At 42.8% G+C, this 19,145-nt stretch overlaps 1 protein-coding gene across 1 annotated transcript in view; it reads left to right on the top strand.

The window, feature by feature from the left end:
• The first annotated feature begins 4,532 nt into the window (after positions 1 to 4,532).
• The window catches only part of zmp:0000000991 (mucin-2), a 31,807-nt gene continuing 17,194 nt past the window's right edge, over positions 4,533 to 19,145 (top strand). Inside the window, exon 1 of the mRNA XM_033985715.2 lies at positions 4,533 to 4,777. Coding sequence (XP_033841606.2) covers positions 4,671 to 4,777 — 107 coding nt within the window. The 5' untranslated portion in view covers positions 4,533 to 4,670. The remainder of the gene's footprint in view (positions 4,778 to 19,145) is intronic.

Genomic DNA, 19,145 nt, shown 5'->3' with positions numbered 1-19,145 from the left:
ACTGTCCCACTGCATCTGTACATAGAGGAGAGAGAGGGAGGAGAGGAGAGGAGAGGAGAGGGAGAGAGGAAAGAGGGAGGAGTCAGGAGCACGAACACTGCCCCACCGCATCTGAGAGGGAGAGAGAGAGGAGAGAAAGAGAGGAGGAAAGGAGAGAGAGAGAGAGAGAGAGGGAGAGGAGGAGTCAGGAGCACTACCACTGTCCCACTGCATCTGCACAGAGAGGAGAGAGAGAGAGAGAGAGGAGGAGGAGGAGGGGGAGTCAGGAGAACTGTCCCACTGCATCTGTACAGAGGGAAGAGAGAGGGAGGAGGAGGAGAGGAGAGGGGTGAAAGAGGGAGGGGAGGGAGAGGAAGGAGAGGGAGGAGGAGTCAGGAGCGCTATCACTGTCCGACTGCGTCTGTACAGAGGGAGGAGAGAGGGAGGAGAGAGGGAGGAGGAGGGAGTGGAGGGAGAAGGGGGAGAGAAGAGGAGGAAAGGGTAAAGATGGAGGAGGAGGAGAGGGGGGAAAAGGAAGGAGAGGGGAGAGAGGAGAGAGGGAGGAGAAAGGAAAGAGGGAGGAGAGGGAGAGGAGGGGGAGGGAGTGGAGGGAGAAGGGGGAGAGAAGAGGAGGCAAGGGGAAAGAGGGAGGAGAGTGGAGGGAGGAGAGGGGGAGAGGGAGGAGAGGGGAAAGGGGGTAGGGAGGGAGATAGAGTGAGATGGAGGAGAGGGAGAGGAGAAAGAGGGAGGAGAGAGAAGGAGAGAGAGGAGATGAAGGAGGGGGAGTGTCCACAGGGTTAAAGACACGGGCCGGTCCCAGATCATTCACTGAATCTAATGTTAAAAATGAACTGAGTTGTGTTGATTTTTATTAGATTCACCAGTTTCTGTCTGAACTTCACGTAAACGTCATTTTCAAAGGTAAAAACATGAAATTCTCTTTAAATTTCTGTTTTTCTCGTGTCTCGTGTTGGATTTTAACATAAAGTTCAGTCTGGACATAAATTAGGCCTTTAGACTCTGATTGAATGAAGCCCCGCCCCTCGTGCGCTCACACAGGGATCTTATTGGTTGAGCGACACTTCCCTCTAGTGGTGAGACTTTGCATTACAGGTTAACAAATGAACACTTCAGTGAAATACTTAACATTTTTACACTTAAAGTACATTTTTTCAGGTACTTTAATACTTTTAAGTCGATTTTTGCATGTGATACTTTTACTTGAGTAACTTTTTACCTCTGTATCTGTACTTTCACTTAAGTAACAAAACTAGTACTTCATCATCGCTGCACTCAACACTCAACCCTAAACTAAATGGGTCAAATGTGTGTTACTCTCTGTGTTTGTGAGTGTTGAGGTTTGGTTCTGTCTCCCTCAGGTTTTAAACTGCGTGTCTCCTTTTCCCAAAAGGTTTCAGAGTGGAGCTTTAATCAGCATTTTACAAACAGGTGACAGATTTATGCAAACGACCTCATCCTGTGTGTGACTTGGCCTCAGTTTACAGCAGTGTTCAGTAGCGTTCAGTCACATTAAGTGGGGTTCAGTTGTGCTCACTTCTCCTTCTCCTCCTTCTCCTTCTCCTTCTTCTCCTTCTCCTCCTTCTCCTTCTCCTTCTTCTCCTCCTTCTCCTTCTTCTCCTTCTCCTGCTTCTCCTTCTTCTTCTCCTCCTTCTCCTTCTTCTTCGTCTCCTTCTTCTCCTTCTTCTTCTTCTCCTTCTTCTTCTTCTTCTTCTTCTTCTCCTTCTCCTTCTTCTTCTCCTCCTTCTCCTTCTCCTTCTTCTCCTTCTTCTTCTCCTCCTTCTCCTCCTTCTCCTTCTCCTTCTTCTCCTCCTTCTCCTTCTTCTCCTTCTCCTGCTTCTTCTTCTCCTCCTTCTCCTCCTTCTCCTTCTCCTTCTTCTCCTCCTTCTCCTTCTTCTCCTTCTCCTGCTTCTTCTTCTTCTTCTTCTTCTTCTTCTCCTTCTTCTTCTTCTCCTTCTCCTCCTTCTTCTTCTTCTTCTCCTTCTTCTTCAGTTTGTTGGTCGACAGTTTTTTGTTTTGAAGCAATGAGGCATTTTTTGTTTTGTTTTGTTTTTGTTTGTGTTTTAGATTCTCTCTGTAAAAACTCTCAGCTGCACAAACATTTGACAAATACAGATGTGACTTTTCTGTCGCCAAACAACAAATTTCACATCAACAAAGAGAATTCCTGAGCTGGTTTTGTTTTTGTTCTATTTTTAAATATTCATGTTTTTGTTTTGTCGTCGTCGGGCGTCACATTCCTCTGACCTCGGCTGAACCTGAACACACACCTAGAACCAAAACATCAAACTGAAAGTGTTTTGAGTCGGGTGTGGAGCGATTTGGAGCAGGTCCAGATCAAAGTGACACGTGTGTTTTCACTCAGATGCCCTGGTGTTTAGTCGAGCTCAGTCGCGTTCAGTAGCGTTCAGTCGCATTCAGCTGTGTTCAGTAGCATTTAGCAGAATTCAGTAGTGTTCAGTAATGTTGAGTGGCGTTAAGTAGCATTCAGCAGTGTTTAGCAGCATTCAGTAGCGTTCAGTCACATTTAGTAGTGTTCAGTAATGTTCCATAGTGTTCAGTAATGTTCAGTAGCGTTCAGTCGCATTCATCAGGGTTCAGTAGTGTTCAGTCGTGTTCAACAGCGCTCAAGCATGTTCAGTAGTGTGCAGTTGTGTTCAGTTGCGTTCAGTAGCATCCAATCATGTTTTGTCATGTTCAGTTGTGTTCAGTAGTGTTCAATAGTTTTCAGTGGTGCGTTCAGCAGTCTTCAGTAGTGCTCAGTAGTGTTTAGTAAAGTTCAGTTGTGTTTGGTCGCATTCAGCAGCGTTCAATAGTGTTAAGCAAAGTTTAGCAGAATTCAGTAGTGTTCAGTCACATTTAGTTGTGTTCAGTAATGTTCAGTGGCGTTAAGTAGCATTCAGGAGTGTTTAGCAGCATTCAGTAGCGTTCATTCGCATTCATCAGTGTTCAGACGTGTTCAACAGCGGTCAGGCATGTTCAGTAATGTGCAGTTGTGTTCAGTTGTGTTCAGTAGCATCCAATCATATTTTGTCGCATTCAGTTGTGTTCAGTAATGTTCAACAGTGTTAAGTAGTGTTTAATAGTGTTCATCAGTAGTGTTAAATAGTGTTCAGTGGTATTCAGTGGTGTTCAGTCGTGTTCAGTAGCGTTCAGTTTATTTTTAACACGAAAAAACAAAAATAAACAAATAAAAACTGAAAAAACATTGACTCAGTTGTTTCTTCAAAATTCAGTTCAAAACTTTATCAAAATTTTCACATTTGAAGCTTCATGAGACTGAGAGAAATACTTTTACTCTTTACTCTTTACGTACATCTTTAAACAGATACTTTAATACTTTTACTTAAGTAGATTTATTCATGTGATACTTTTACTTTTACTCGAGTATAGAGTCTTTCTTCCACAGATCTGACGCCAAACAACAAACATCATATAAATAATTAAAGGGAGAAATGAGGCTGAATCCAGAACTAGTTTCAGTTTTATTTGTATTTATTTATTTAATATATTTGTATTTATTTATTAAATATCTTTTTAAATATTCATGTTGTTGTTTTGTCACATTCCTCTGACCTGAACGACAAAACAAAACATCAAACTGAAAGTGATGAAAACACCGAGGCCTCGTCTGTTTCATTCTCACATGTTTAACACACAAACCTGCAGATTTAGGCTGAGTTCTTCTCTCAACCTGAAAACACTCTGTTCCACCTTGTGATGTCATCATGTGGTGATACAGGAAGTGCTCCACTGTGTTTTTAAACTCCACACACCTTCATTTATAGAATCATCTGGATCATTTAAACCCTGGAATTATCTCGACTGAACTAAAGGTAAAAGGAGGAGTTCACTTGAAAACTACCACTTGATGACATCACAAGGTGGAACAGAGTGTTTTCAGTTTGAGAGAAGAACTCAGAAAGAGAAAGCAGATGGTTTAGTACCGGTTTTAGTCCCGGTTTAGACCTGATTTTGACATGAATAGTTAATAGTTTAGACCTGGTTCACTTCCTGTATCACTTCATGACATCACAAGGTGGAACGGAGTGTTTTCTGTTATAAAAACTCAACCAAAACATGTGACACTTTTGCCCCAAACGAATCTGCATGTTTCCGTTCAGTTAATCTTGTATCAAAGCAGCACTGTGCAACTTTTCCGGTGGTCTCTTGTCTCCATGGAGATGTCACTGCTGTTCCTGGAATGTTAAAAACACAGCGGAGCACTTCCTGTATCACCACATGATGACATCACAAGGTGGAACAGAGTGTTTTGGGTTTTTTTCAGTTTGAGAGAAGTTTGTTTGTTAAACATGTGAGAACGAAACAAAACACAGCTCCATCTTTGTAAGTTTGTGATGAAAACATAAATCAGAAAAAAAAGATCACACTGGAGCTTTAATATTTGTGCGCAAAATAAAGAAATAACCTGTAACCTTCAGTAAACATGGACGTGGCCGCAGTGTTTGCACTTGTGGCGCTGGTCTGCGGGTGGACAGAGGTGAACTTTGCCCTGAGCAGACGCAGAGGCACGCGGGCAGCACTCCGGGACTAAACCGGGACTAAACCGGGACAAACCGGGCCCGGCTGCGCCTCAGACTCGGGCCGCACATTTCGCACATTTTTCGGATGCTTCGCTGCGACTTTCTGGGACGAACCGGTTAAAAAAAAGGATGTCAACAAGTGACGCAGGAGACCCGAGGCTCGGAGGAGGTGGAGGAGGAGAGACAGACGCAGCTACGCCTCTGAGCTCGCCACAAACACGGAGCCACACAGCGAGGTAAGCCCGTGTCCCGAGCCCGTGCCCCGAGCCCGTGTCCCGAGCCCGTGTCCCGAGCCCGTGTCCCGTGTCCCGAGCCTCTGTCCGGTTGGAGCTTTAACGCGCTTTTCCGTCGGTTTTTCCACAGTTTTTCGCTCTGAAAAAGAAAGAAATGACGCACCAGCTCCGTTTGCGCAGCGCATTCCCGAACACACCGCGCGTTTGAGGAGTTTGGAGAGTTTGGAGAGTTTGGAGAGCTGCTTTTACGCGTTTTTTTGGACACTTTTACGCACGCAAACTCACCAAAACCTATACGTTTGTGCGTCTTGTGTCGTGCGTAAAAGTGCAGGCGCGCGCAGGTGGACGCGGTTTTTACGCAGCGGGGAAACAGCGGCGCGTGGAGCCCAGGAGCACGCGCCTGGACGGGGAGGACATCCGGGCACTTTGAGCTTCAGATGTGGCTTTTGTGAATGTAAGAATCTCTGTATAATCCAGTCAAATTAACAGTTTGTTTTTGGAAAAGAACGGAATAAAATGGCAGCTTTGTCTCACGTTGCATAGAAACAGTGAACAGTTAAACACATAAATATCTGTTTTTGTTTATAAATTTGTTTTTTTATGGAGCTAAATTGTTCCTGATTGTGTGAAAGATGGACTGATGTGAGCAGAGTTGTGTTTTAGCTTTAGTTTTAACTCGAGTTGTGCAGAAAAGATGGTCAAAACTTGTGCGAAACGTTCCAAAAACTGCAGGAAATGTTGTAAATCTAACAGTTGTTTTGTTTATTTTGCTTCTTATGTTGGATTTGTTGTTTAATTCGAGTGATTTTCTTTTCTTTTTTGGCGAGTTGGAGCAGGTTTAATCTTTGTTAACTCCGCTAAGACAATGAAGAGCTGTTTATAGACTCGCACAAAGCCTAAACCGCAGCATCATGACTGTTATTATGAAGATGAAGCTGCGTTTAAAGCTCAAACACGGTGTTTTACCTCCAGACCAGTGGGTGTGTGTGTGTGTGTGTGGGGGGGGGGGGGGGGGGGGGTTTAGTCTTTAAAGTTCTCATGTTACACTGTTTTATGATCTGGTGTATTGTTTCCTCGTCACAAACAGACCTGGAGATGTGTGTTTTTGTTTTTATTCTCACATGTGCAGATTTACTATTTACACTTTAGTTCTTCTCTTAAACAATCTGTTCCACCTTGTGATGTCATCAGGTGTTAATACAGGAAGTGAACCAGGTCGAAACTATCAGCGTGACAAAAATTAGGACTAAACTGGGACTAAACCAGGACTTAAACCAGGACTAAACCAGGACTTAAACCAGGACTAAACCAGGACTTAAACCAGGACTAAACCAGGACTTAAACCAGGACTAAACCAGGACTTAAACCGGGACTAAACCAGGACTTAAATCGGGACTAAACCGGGACTAAACTGAGACTAAAACTGTGACTAAACCAGGACTTAAACCGGGACTAAATCTGGGACTAAACTAGGACTAAAACTGGGACTAAACCAGGACTTAAACCGGGACTAAATCTGGGACTTAAACCGGGACTTAAATCGGGACTAAACCAACACTAAACTGGGACTAAAACTGGGACTAATCCAGGACCGAACCAGGACTTAAACCAGAACTTAAACTGGGACTTAAATCGGGACTATACCGGGACTATACCGGGACTAAACCGGGACTAAACCAGGACTAAATTGCCTTTTCTTTCTGAGTTCTTCTCTCAAACTGAAAACGCTCTGTTCCACCTTGTGATGTCATCATGTGGTGATACAGGAAGTGCTCCACTGTGTTTTTAAACTCCACACACCTTCATTTATAGAATCATTTGGATCATTTCAGTCCTGGAGTTGTCTCTTATCTCGACTGAACTAAAGGTAAAAGGAGGAGTTAACATGAAAACTACCACCTGATGACATCACAAGGTGGAACAGAGCTTTTTGAGCTTTGGAGATGAAACTGACTAATAATGAAGTGTGACTCAAACATGTGAGAATGAAACAAAACACAACTCCAGGTCTGTTTTTGATGCACTAACAACATTCTAACACAATTTTAACCTCACATGAGTCAGTTTTGTGTGATATTTCTCTTTTGTGTTGCTGCTCGTCTGCGTTTCTTCAAACTCTCATTCTAAACACGCGACTTGGCCAAACCCTGTGATGTAACCGTGTACGTCGTTTACAGCTGTGATTTAGCGCCGAGCTGATCCGACATAAAGACGAGTCACGACCTCTTTAAGTGAAATATGACCTGAGACGATGCTGTTTCCACGGTTACCACAAAACTTTGTACACTCCCTTTAATCCTCCCGCTGAAGTCACCGTTGTGTGTTATCCAGATTATAAATTCAGGGGTTTGGATGTCGGTTTTGATTATTTTTTGAACTAGATGCCCTTCCTGGTGTTACGCCGTCGTTTAAAGGTGCAGTGTAGTTGTTACGTCCTCAAAAACAAACCTGGAGTTGTGTTTTGTTTCGTTCACACATGTTTGAGTCACACTTTATTATTCGTCTGTTTCATCTCCAAAGCTCAAAATGCTCCGTTCCACCTTGTGATGTCATCAAGTGGTGGTTTTCAAGTTGAACAGCTACGTTTTTGCGGTTTTGTTGCGTAGAGATTGACATTTCCAGAGGCTGAAATGATCCAAATGATTCTAGAAATGAAGGTGTGTGGAGTTTAAAAACACAGCGGAGCACTTCCTGTATCACCACATGATGACATCACGAGGTGGAACGGAGTGTTTTCTGTTTGAGAGAAGAACTCAGAAAGAAAAGGCAGATGGTTTCGTCACGGTTTTAGTCCCGGTTTAGACCTGATTTTGACATGAATAGTTAATAGTTTAGACCTGGTTCACTTCCTGTATCACCTCATGACATCACAAGGTGGAACGGAGCGTTTTCTGTCATAAAAACTCAACCAAAACATGTGACTTTTGCCCCAAACGAATCTGCATGTTTCCGTTCAGTTAATCCTGTATCAAAGCAGCACTGTGTAACTTTTTCCGGTGGTCTCTTGTCTCCATGGAGATGTCACTGCTGTTCCTGGAATGTTCCGCAGTACGATATTAAACACACTCGTCTTACATTTCTTTAATTAATCCTGAGTTAATCTGCACACAGCAGCTGGCAGACCCTCCGGCAAGAAAGTTATGTAATGAATCTTTAAGTAGTCTGCTCGTTCTGCAGGCGCTGAGCGGAGAGGCAGCGGGTAGGGCATCTGGGTTAAAATCTGTCGCAAATTAGACTTTATTAAATTTTCATGTGTTTTCATTTTTACAAGGAACATCAGACAAAACACAAACTGCACAGGTTCATTTAAAACGTTAAAAACAGGAGCAGCTTTGATTATAAACGTTTATCGCCACATTATTAAAGTGTCAGTCTGTCCAGTTTATATTTACAAACCTCAAAATGCTCCGTTCCACCTTGTGATGTCATCAAGTGGTGGTTTTCAAGTGAACAGCTACGTTTTTGCGGTTTTGTTGCGTAGAGATTGACACTTCCAGAGGCTGAAATGATCCAAATGATTCTATAAATGAAGGTGTGTGGAGTTTAAAAACACAGTGGAGCACTTCCTGTATCACCTCATGACATCACAAGGTGGAACAGAGTGTTTTCTGTTTGAGAAGAACTCAAAAAGAAAAGGCAGATGGTTTAGTCCCAGTTTTAGTCCCGGTTTAGTCCCAGTTTAGTCCCGGTTTAGTCCCAGTTTAGTCCCGGTTTTAGTCCCGGTTTTAGTCCCGGTTTTAGTCATGGTTTTAGTCCCGGTTTAGTCCCGGTTTTAGTCCCAGTTTAGTCCCGGTTTTAGTCCCAGTTTAGTCCCAGTTTTAGTCTCGGTTCAGTCCCGGTTTTAGTCCTGTTTTAGTCCCAGTTTAATCCTGGTTTTAGTCCCGATTTTAGTCCCAGTTTAGTCCCAGTTTAGTCCCAGTTTTAGTCCTGGTTTTAGTCCCGGTTTTAGTCCCAGTTTAGTCCCGGTTTAGTCCCGGTTTTAGTCCTGGTTTCATCCCAGTTTAGTCCCGTCTTAGTCTGGGTTCAGTCCCGGTTTTAGTCCCAGTTTAGTCCCAGTTTAGTCCCGGTTTTAGTCCCAGTTTTAGTCCCGGTTTAGTCCCGGTTTTAGTCCTGGTTTCATCCCAGTTTAGTCCCGTCTTAGTCTCGGTTCAGTCCCGGTTTTAGTCCCGGTTTAGTCCCAGTTTTAGTCCTGGTTTAGTCCCGGTTTAGTCCCAGTTTAGTCCCAGTTTTAGTCCCGGTTTAGTCCCGGTTTTAGTCCTGTTTTAGTCCCAGTTTAAGTCCTGGTTTAGACTTGATTTTGTCATGGATGTTTGACAGTTCAGACCTGGTCCACTTCCTGTATCACCACATGATGACATCACAAGGTGGAACAGAGCGTTTTCTGCAGGTTTTTGTGTTAAATGTGTGAGAATGAAACAAAACACAACTCCAGGTCTGTGTGTGACGAGGAAACACTAGACCAGATCATAAAACGGCGTCGTACCTTCGCTTTAATGCATTACCTCGTCATTATTAGCTTTATTTTGTAATATTAGCTTAAATGCTGCCTCATGTTAGCGAGGCCTTCACCTTTCGTCTCCCCGCGGCCTCCGGAGCGACCTCATTAGCCTCGGCCGCGCGTCTAAACGAGGTCAAATGACTTCAAGCTGCTGGAACATCACCGGCGTTGTTCTGTCAGCGAGTCGCGCCCAGGATGAGCTCAGCCTTTTAAACGCTCGTGGTTATGTAAGAAATTCGATTGGCAAACGCAGCAGCTACACGCCCACGCCGGAGCTGACCTGAACCGAGGCGCCGCATAGTTTTAGAAGCCACACCGACACGCCAAACAGGAGAGAGAGACACGCGGCCGTAGCGGTTAGTCACAGCGGCGCGCTAAAGGGGACCAAAACAAAAACGGCGTCGGCCATATTGGAACTGCCGCGATAGTGACAGCTGGGATGACAAGATCGAGTTAAAGCCGGCGTCGGGAACAAGCGCGGGTGAGTGCGCGGGAACGTGACAAAAACAGATCGACTAAATGGGTTTGATTAAAAGGAAGGAAAAAGAACAATGTGGTTTCCGTGGTTACAGAGAAATTACTCGAAAGCGTTTTGCGGTCACAGATAAGTGTCGAATGTTTTGGGAGGAAATTATTTTGGGAAAAGTGAAGCGTCTGATGGATGCGCCGCCGGGTTGTTCTTATGAGTTTAAGGTTCATTTTTCTGTTTTATCTTTTACGTTAATGCTAGCTAGCTTAAATCAACTTGTGATGTTTTTACAGATGTTAGAAAACGAGGGAATTTTTGCAGCGTTTGGTCTATGTTTATGTGTGTTTTGATTTATTTTGTGACGAACGCAACTCAAATTTGATCACAAAAACTCGGAAAATGTTTTACGATTGCGTGTTGGTTGCGTAGTGCCTTGGTGGAGGTCTGTCCATAGCTCGTTTGTGCATTTGTGTGCATTTTTTTACACTTTAAAACTAATTATTTTTTGACCAGAGATGCACCGATACTGAAGAAAATCCTGGATCAAATATCGTTTCCCAAATATCGGTTCAGTGGATTTCCTGTTTGGACGTTTAAATTCGTGTAATAAGACGGTTTAAACACTTATAATGTTTGAGTTTTATTCATAAAAAGTTGTGTTGTTGTTACTTGAGAAATGCAGCAGTTACATAAAACATCTGGATCAGTTTTGTTTTATTCTATTTTTATTTTTTTTTTATTAAATTCTGTTTCCGTCTCTGGTATCGGTTGATATCAGATTAAAAACGTCAGATTACTGTACTGTATTTAAGTCGAATTTTCAGGTATCTGTACTTTACTTAGGTACGTTTTACAGTGTGTACTTTTTACTTTTACTTAAGTACATTTGAAAGCAGTATTTGTACTTTCTACTCCACTACTAAAACTAAAATAAAAACACAAAATTCATAAGAAAAACGAAGAAACTGATTCATTTTGTTACTGTTGAACAAAATATGTGTCATTTTAAATCAATATCACTGCATTTTACACTTTAATAAATGAACAGAACTGTGTGAAATACTTTTACTTTTTACTCTTTAAGTACATTTTCACACAGGTACTTTAAATACTTTTACTTAAGTCGATGTTTTTCATGTGATACTTTTACTTTTACTCACCCGTTTGTGTAAATAAAAGTTCAAACATCGTGAGACTTTCTGCTCCAATAATCATCAGTGAATCGTTTTATTTCATCGATTTGTTTGTCCGGTATCGGTATCGACTGAACCGATATTTGGACATCGATATCTGATCCCAGTATCGGATCGTTTCAGTAAAAAGTCAGATCAAGCTCATGATTCACCATTTTCATCTTTTTTCTTGTACTTCTTCTGCATAAATAGCCGTCTGTTGGGTGTTTTGCGTGAGCGCCCCCTGCTGGTCTGACCCAAACTGGCCTCACCAGTTTGGGTCAGATTCGCAGAGATACGTAACATTTTTGACCACTCCTCCTTTTTAGTCGGCTAATCCATCAGCAGAACACGTGTTTAACCCAAGAAGAATCTACTACAGACGTGTTAATGACGACAGTGTAGCTCCACCTAGAGCCGGGTCATGACCTCACACCACAGACGGTTTATATAAATGGACGTAGCTAACCTGCTAGCCGCCGCGTTACAAACAGGAACTGAGCATGTGCGCACTTCTGGCTCCATCGACTCTGGCTCTACGGTGGTCCCTGGTTTATCGCGGGGGTCACGTTCTAAAAATAACCCGCAATAAATGAAATCCGTGAAGTATCGGCTTTATTTTGTGCAATTATTCTCCGTGTTTGTGGCTGTAAAACTCCTCACCACAAACTCATTTTCACAAAGGGCCACATAAACAAAATGGTCGCTCTCAAAAGGCCAGATGTAACTAACTGTACGATAAATGTCACTAATTGTAACCAAATTTAAAGTAAAATAAATGCAACTACTTTTGAAACTTGTTAATTAACCGTTTCTATATTTACAAATACTGCATATGGATTTGTATAGATATGAAAAAATGTCTGTTTAACTGTGTATCTAATGATAAACTGACATTAAAACAGTCATACCTTTTAATTTACTTTGTCGCGGGCCACATAAAATGACGTGGCGGGCCGCATTTGGCCCACGGGCCTTGAGTTTGACACGTGCTTTATACACTTTTCTCACACAGGCGTTAACATTTTCTCACATTTCTCTCTCGTTTAAACTCTCTCAAAGTTCAAACCTTCGTAGGCGTCTTTGTCGGTGCAGAACGTTTCATCGACATCGTGGGTTTTGTCGGGGAGAAAACAAATTGCAAACGTACAGCACTTCAGAGTCACACTGAGATCCAACGTTTATGTAAATTTGTCTGAACACATTCTGTACTGGACAGGAGACACGGCACGGAGGAGACTGATGGACAATGGTCTACAGTCCAACAGCCAATCAGGACGCACGACACAATGGTCTACAGTCCAACAGCCAATCAGGACGCACGACACAATGGTCTACAGTCCAACAGCCAATCAGGACGCACGACACAATGGTCTACAGTCCAACAGCCAATCAGGACGCACGACACAATGGTCTACAGTCCAACAGCCAATCAGGACGCACGACACGATGCACGTTCAGACAAAAAAAAAAGCAAAATTGCACATAAAAAATCAGCGAAACAGCGACTCCGCGAAAGGTGAACCGCGATATAGCGACGGACAACTGTAAATACAAGATATGAACATTAAAAACAGACAAATCAGGTTCTTCTTTCCCCGAGGTCGCTTCTGTTAGCGTTAGCAACAGGTTTGATTGACAGCGTTGCTAAGCTGGAGCTTCTTTGCACAGTCTGTGGTCAAAACGCTGGGGGCAAACTCCAGCAGATGGACTCTCTGACCACTCTCTGACCTCTCTCACTGCTCTCTGACCGCTCTCTCACCGCTTTCTCACCGCTCTCTGACCTCTCTCTGACCGCTCTCTGACTACGCTGTGACTGCCCTCTCACCGCACTCTGACCGCCCTCTGACCTCTCTCTGACCGCCCTCTGACCGCCCTCTGACCGCCGCGTGCCTCGTTGTGGTCTCGTTCTTTTGCAGTTGGCTCGGAGCGTTCTCTTCCATCTGGACGATACTTTTGAAGAATAATTCTTTCTGGGCCAGTGCTGGTTTCACACATGAGCCTGTCGTGCTCACACCTCCGCAGAGCTGCCTCGGTACAACACTATTTTTATACTTTTGTTTTCCAGAACCATTTTGTCTCAGTGAAATTGTAGTTTTTGTGTTCGGTGAAAACTTAGATTTGGTTCAATACTGAAGATTTAATCAGCGGAGGATGAAGTACTTAGTGTTGTTACTCAAGTAAAAGTACAGATATAGAGGTGAAAAGTTACTCAAGTAAAAGTAAAAGTACCACGTGAAAACTTCAAAGTTTAAAAGTGTTGAAGTACACGTTTAAAAATGGACTTTAAGAGTAAAAAGTAAAAGTATTTCATATGTTTAAAGTGTAAATGTAGTGATAAAGATTCAAAACGGCACCTATTTCGTTCAACAGTAAAAAAAAAAAAAAACTAATTCATTTTATTTATTTTTCTTGTAAATTTTGTGGATTTATTTTTGTTTTACTCAAACCCGAAGCTTGAACTTGAAAACTTTAGTCAACACGGTAAAAATAACCCCTCAAATCAGATGAAAAGTACTTTACTGTAGTGGAGTAGAAAGTACAGATACTGCTCTCAAATGTACTGAAGTAAAAGTAAAAAGTACACACTGTAAAATGTACTTAAGTAAAGCACAGATACCTGAATATACAGTACTTTACGACTTGTACTTTCCGCCTCTGTTTGCAAAGCTGATCTGTCGTTACTTGAGGGATAATAACAGTTACATAACACATTTGGATCAGTTCTGTTTTATTTTATTGTTGTTTTTTTGGTAAATAAATGCAGTTTTCAGGCTCTTTCTGGTATCGGTTGTTATCGGGTATTGTCCGATACTCAGAGCTGTGGTATCAGAATCAGTATCGGAGCTGAAAAAGTCATAAAAATCCCTCTGCTGTCGTGCCTTTTCTTTACTCCTGGATTACGACGACTTTCCTGAAGAGACTTGTTTGCGTTTTTCTTTAACACCTGGGAAGCTTCAAACTGTTGTTGAGTTTAATGTTCCGTCCTCGTCTGTTCTGCTTTGCATTTTACCCTCGGCTCTTATGTAACTCCTGGCCCTAAAACAAACAGACTTCGGGGAGTCCTCGCTCAACGGGAACCGGAATGTTTGGCAGCAAATGTTTTATTCAAATTAATGAAGTGACCGCAATGTTTTTAAGATCAGGACGTTTTATTCAGTCGTTTTAGGTGAATATTAATACAGTGCAATATTTAACATAGTGCAATATTTAACATAGTGCAATATTTAAAACAGTGCAATATTTAACATAGTGCAATATCTTAATACAGTGCAATATTTAAGACAGTGCAATATTTAACATACATAACACATAGTGCAATATGTCGACTGAGTGCAATATTTAACATAGTGCAATATTTAAGACAGTGCAATAGCTAATACAGTGCAATACTTGATCAAGTGCAGTATGTGACTCTGCAGTATTTACTTGTAAATTTAGTTTGACACAGAGTTATAGTCTGAGGTGTTTAAATGTTTAAATGTTTTAATGTTTTAACGTCTGACACTAGTTATTTTAGTTACACTGTGTTGTGTCCCATGTCTGTATTGGAGGGTTGTTTTTAATCTCGCTGTACATGTGTGTGGTGTTGTATGTGTGTGCGGTGTTGTACATGTGTGTGGTGTTGTACGTGTGTGCGGTGTTGTGCGTGTGTGCGGTGTTGTACATGTGTGTGGTGTTGTACATGTGTGCGGTGTTGTACGTGTGTGCGGTGTTGTACGTGTGTGCGGTGTTGTGCGTGTGTGTGGTGTTGTACATGTGTGGTGTTGTACGTGTGTGTGGTGTTGTACATGTGTGGTGTTGTACGTGTGTGTGGTGTTGTACATGTGTGCGGTGTTGTACATGTGTGCGGTGTTGTACATGTGTGCGGTGTTGTACATGTGTATAGTGTTGTACATGTGTGCAGTGTTGTACATGTGTGCGGTGTTGTACATGTGTATAGTGTTGTACATGTGTGCGGTGTTGTACATGTGTGCGGTGTTGTACATGTGTATAGTGTTGTACATGTGTGCAGTGTTGTACATGTGTGCGGTGTTGTACGTGTGTGCGGTGTTGTACATGTGTATAGTGTTGTACATGTGTGCAGTGTTGTACATGTGTGTGGTGTTGTGCGTGTGTGTGGTGTTGTACATGTGTATAGTGTTGTACATGTGTGTGGTGTTGTACATGTGTGCGGTGTCGTACGTGTGTCTGGTGTCGTACATGTGTGTGGTGTTGTACGTGTGTGCGGTGTTGTACATGTGTGTGGTGTTGTACATGTGCGCGGTGTTGTACGTGTGTGCGGTGTTGTACATGTGTGTGGTGTTGTACATGTGCGCGGTGTTGTACGTGTGTGTCGTGACAATAAATGCATTCTATTCTATTCAGAGATGAGAACCATAGAGACACAAGCGCACCACGGCTGGTTTAAGTTGGTCCGAGTCTGAATTTGTCGTAAAACTTTTGCTGTTGTTTCACAGTTTTTACTTTTGCAGCGGCCTCTTCACCTCCAGCAGAGACTGTAAACATCGCACTTAAGGGAAACTCCACAGGGAAAACTCTTTTTGTTTTTGTTTGGGTTTTGGTCAGTTCGTTTTCTTAAAGTAGAAGCTTTTGTCCTGAACAACACGGTCCACTCTGCTCTGAAACATGTTTAATATTTCATAGAATCCACTCGTCTCCACAGAGTTTTATGGGACAGAGTAACGTCCCGTAAAACTCAAAAATCCCCGACCTCAGATCTGCGGAGTGTCTTTGTGTCTTTGTCATATCGTTATTTCATAATCACCAAACATCGCCACGGCAACAGCCAATAAAACAGAGGAGTGACGGACACAGAGGCGCGAAAAAATAACTGAAACGCGACTTTACCTTTTTTCAGCTTTTGTAACGTTGTAAAGTTAAACCGCAGCGTTCTCATCTGTATGATCCATTCCAACTTCTTCCTCTGTAAATACTGACGTCCAGTTCACAAAAGAATCCAGTCTGAAGCTTTAAAAGTAAAAAGGCAAAAGTGTTTCCCTCACGTGTCTCTATTTGTTTTCACACAACGAAGATCAGGCTGAAGCTGCTGCAGATTAGCGATAGCGGCTCTACTTCCTGTGATAGCGACTCTACTTCCTGTGATAGCGACTCTACTTCCTGTGATAGCGGCTCTACTTCCTGTGATAGCGACTCTACTTCCTGTTACAGCTAATCTACTTCCTGTGATAGCGACTCTACTTCCTGTGATAGCGGCTCTACTTCCTGTGATAGCGACTCTACTTCCTGTGATAGCGACTCTACTTCCTGTGATAGCGGCTCTACTTCCTGTGATAGCGACTCTACTTCCTGTGATAGCGGCTCTACTTCCTGTGATAGCGACTCTACTTCCTGTGATAGCGACTCTACTTCCTGTTACAGCTAATCTACTTCCTGTGATAGCGACTCTACTTCCTGTGATTGTGGCTTTACTTCCTGTTACAGCAACTCTACTTCCTGTGATAGCGACTCTACTTCCTGTGATAGCGACTCTACTTCCTGTGATAGCGACTCTACTTCCTGCGATAGCGACTCTACTTCCTGTGATTGTGGCTTTACTTCCTGCGATAGCGACTCTACTTCCTGTGATAGCGACTCTACTTCCTGTGATAGAGACTCTACTTCCTGTGATTGTGGCTTTACTTCCTGCGATAGCGACTCTACTTCCTGCGATAGCGACTCCACTTCCTGCGACAGCGACTCTACTTCCTGTGATAGTGAATTTGGCCTTGTCCAAATTCAAAGAGACTGCACACCACAAGCTACGAGCGTACGTCCACCGCTGTCTGTGCGCTTGCGGAGAATTTTCCCATGTGCCCCGTCTCCTCCCTCAGGTGGATAAACTCCTCCGTCCGCTCATCGCCCCCTAAAGACAAAAGGAAGAATATTAAACATTACGAGAGCTTTACTGAGGTTGTGTCGCCTCATACAGATCTTTACTCAAATTTAACAGTTTCATGTCGCACTGTTGTAGGTGACGTAAACCAGTACTTACATTTAAACGTGTGCGTTGCGTGTTTACCGACTCTACTTCCTCTGATGATGAATAAAAACACCACAGTTTGGACTTGTCTCTAAAGTAAAAGTACAAAGCTCTGATCTTTGTTACACTTTAGAGCCTCGTCGTCGTTTTACAGGAAACATCTGACGGAGGTGCGGTCATGACTTTTAGCTTGCGGTGTGCGGTCTCTTCACTGCCATATCCCGCTGTATATAAATGGACATAGCTAACCTGCTAGCCGCTACGTTCCAAATAGAAAGTGAGCACAGTCGCGTTGAATCTGGGGGTTTTTTATTTCACTATTTTGTTCTTAAATCAAGATATGAACATTAATAACAGACGAATCGACGACTTTTTTCCAAGCGATCACTTTGGCGCTTCTTGTTGCGTGTTTGTAAATCGTTTAAGACAGAAAAATCCCGCAGGGTGACGAGCTTTAATACCACAGAAACGGCTTCCGACCCTTGAAATGTGAACTATGCTGTTTTAGTTTGTGAGAATGTGGATCGAACTGGCTCAGTTTTTGCAGATCATTTACACCGTTTTAGACACAGTTTCCTTAAGAGGTTTACAGAGGCTGAATGTGATGTGCTAACGTTTCATCTTTGTCCCGCGGCAAAGGCAGGGATGGAAAACACACACGGAACAGTCGGCGGGGGAGGTGTGTCGGGTTTGGCACCGGAGCACGCCTCATATTTGGGATCTCTCCTCGGTCCTGTCGGATCACGCCGCCGCTGGAAAAGCCCCAAAAAGAAACGACTCTAATGAGGCTAAGGACGCGAGCCTGAAGGCGAAAGGTGGAGGAGCCGCGAGACTTCAGCCAAGGCAGAACTCCACCGTGTCGTCATCCGGAGCTGTTGTTTTGTTTATGAAGAAAAAGCCCGGTTTGTTTTTTGCGTGAAGCGTCTCCATGGCGATGTTATTCTGTCACATGAAACATATCGATTTACGTTTATTATTATTAAGTGCAGCTGTGTCCTCCGCTCGGAATTACCTTGAAAAACGTGCGTCCTTGCAGGGTCAGCTCTCCGCAGACCTGACCTAAAACTTGTCCTTGTGGTTGTCTCCACCTTATAAAAAAGAAAGTAAGAAAATAAACTAAAAAAACTCAAAATAACTAAAAGAAATATAATAAAAATAACAAAAGAACTCTTAAAATAACCAAAAAACATAAAAAAAAAATTCAAAATGACAAAAAAAAGAAAATAAACAAAGAAAAAAAAACAACTCATAATAATAATAATATTAATAATAAAAAGAATAAATAAATAAAATAAAAAATAACATTAACAACATTAAAACATAAACTCAAAATAACTAAAAAAAAAAAAAGAAACCCAGGATCAAGCAGAAAGGTTAGAACCGCGAACTATGGATGTAAACAAATACTGTGACGTGACGCAGCGTGTGCAGGGATCTCCTCCGACGATGACCTTTGACCCCCGTAGATGAGGAACCATAGATTGCGTAAAGAAGTGGACTAAGGCCGTGTCTCAAATTCGACGACGTCTCACTTCGTCAGCCGCGTTTGAATGACACTTACGTCACTCTGGGCGTGACAAGGCCCGTCCCGTTTCATGGACACGACGAATGCGCTTTGCGTCTCCAGCGTTTCCATGGAGATCGGCCGTGAACGAAGCGTGCATCCGAGCAGACTTCGCGCGCTGCTATATCCCGTCATGCACCGCGTGTCGCTTCTTCTACGGTACGAGAAACAAGGGATATTTTTTTAAAGTTACGTAATACTAACAACAATTGAGAAAAAAAACAACAACAAAAAACCCGACAATAACTTTACTCTTCTTCAATGAAATAATAATAATAATAAGACGTAACATAAGCGTGCAAACGGCGAACTGGGACACGGTCTAAGAGAGTGTGACGTCACCCACAGCGTTCGGCTCCTGTCAAACGTAGCGCGTCAAGGGTAGCAGTTATAGCGGCTAATACGGAGCAACCAAAGAGCCAATCTGGAGCGAGGTTGTTCAACGTAACGTCACTTCAACTGGTTTAACAGGGAGCGGGCGCTTAGCAACGCTGTCAATCAAACCTGTTGCTAACGCTAACAGGAGCGACCTCGGGGAAAGAAGGACCTGATTTGTCTGTTATTAATGTTCATATCTTGATTTACAGACACAATAGTGAAATAAAAACCCCAGGATCATGTAGAGGGTTAATACGAACATTTAAGACCAGAATGAGTCTGAAGCAGCAGAGACAGAGAGAGGAGG

This window comes from Periophthalmus magnuspinnatus, chromosome 20 (assembly GCF_009829125.3).
Source record: "Periophthalmus magnuspinnatus isolate fPerMag1 chromosome 20, fPerMag1.2.pri, whole genome shotgun sequence".
Lineage (NCBI taxonomy): Eukaryota > Metazoa > Chordata > Actinopteri > Gobiiformes > Gobiidae > Periophthalmus > Periophthalmus magnuspinnatus.
The sequence above is the reverse complement of the archived record's forward strand: the minus strand, read 5'-3'. Positions and strand labels throughout refer to the sequence as shown.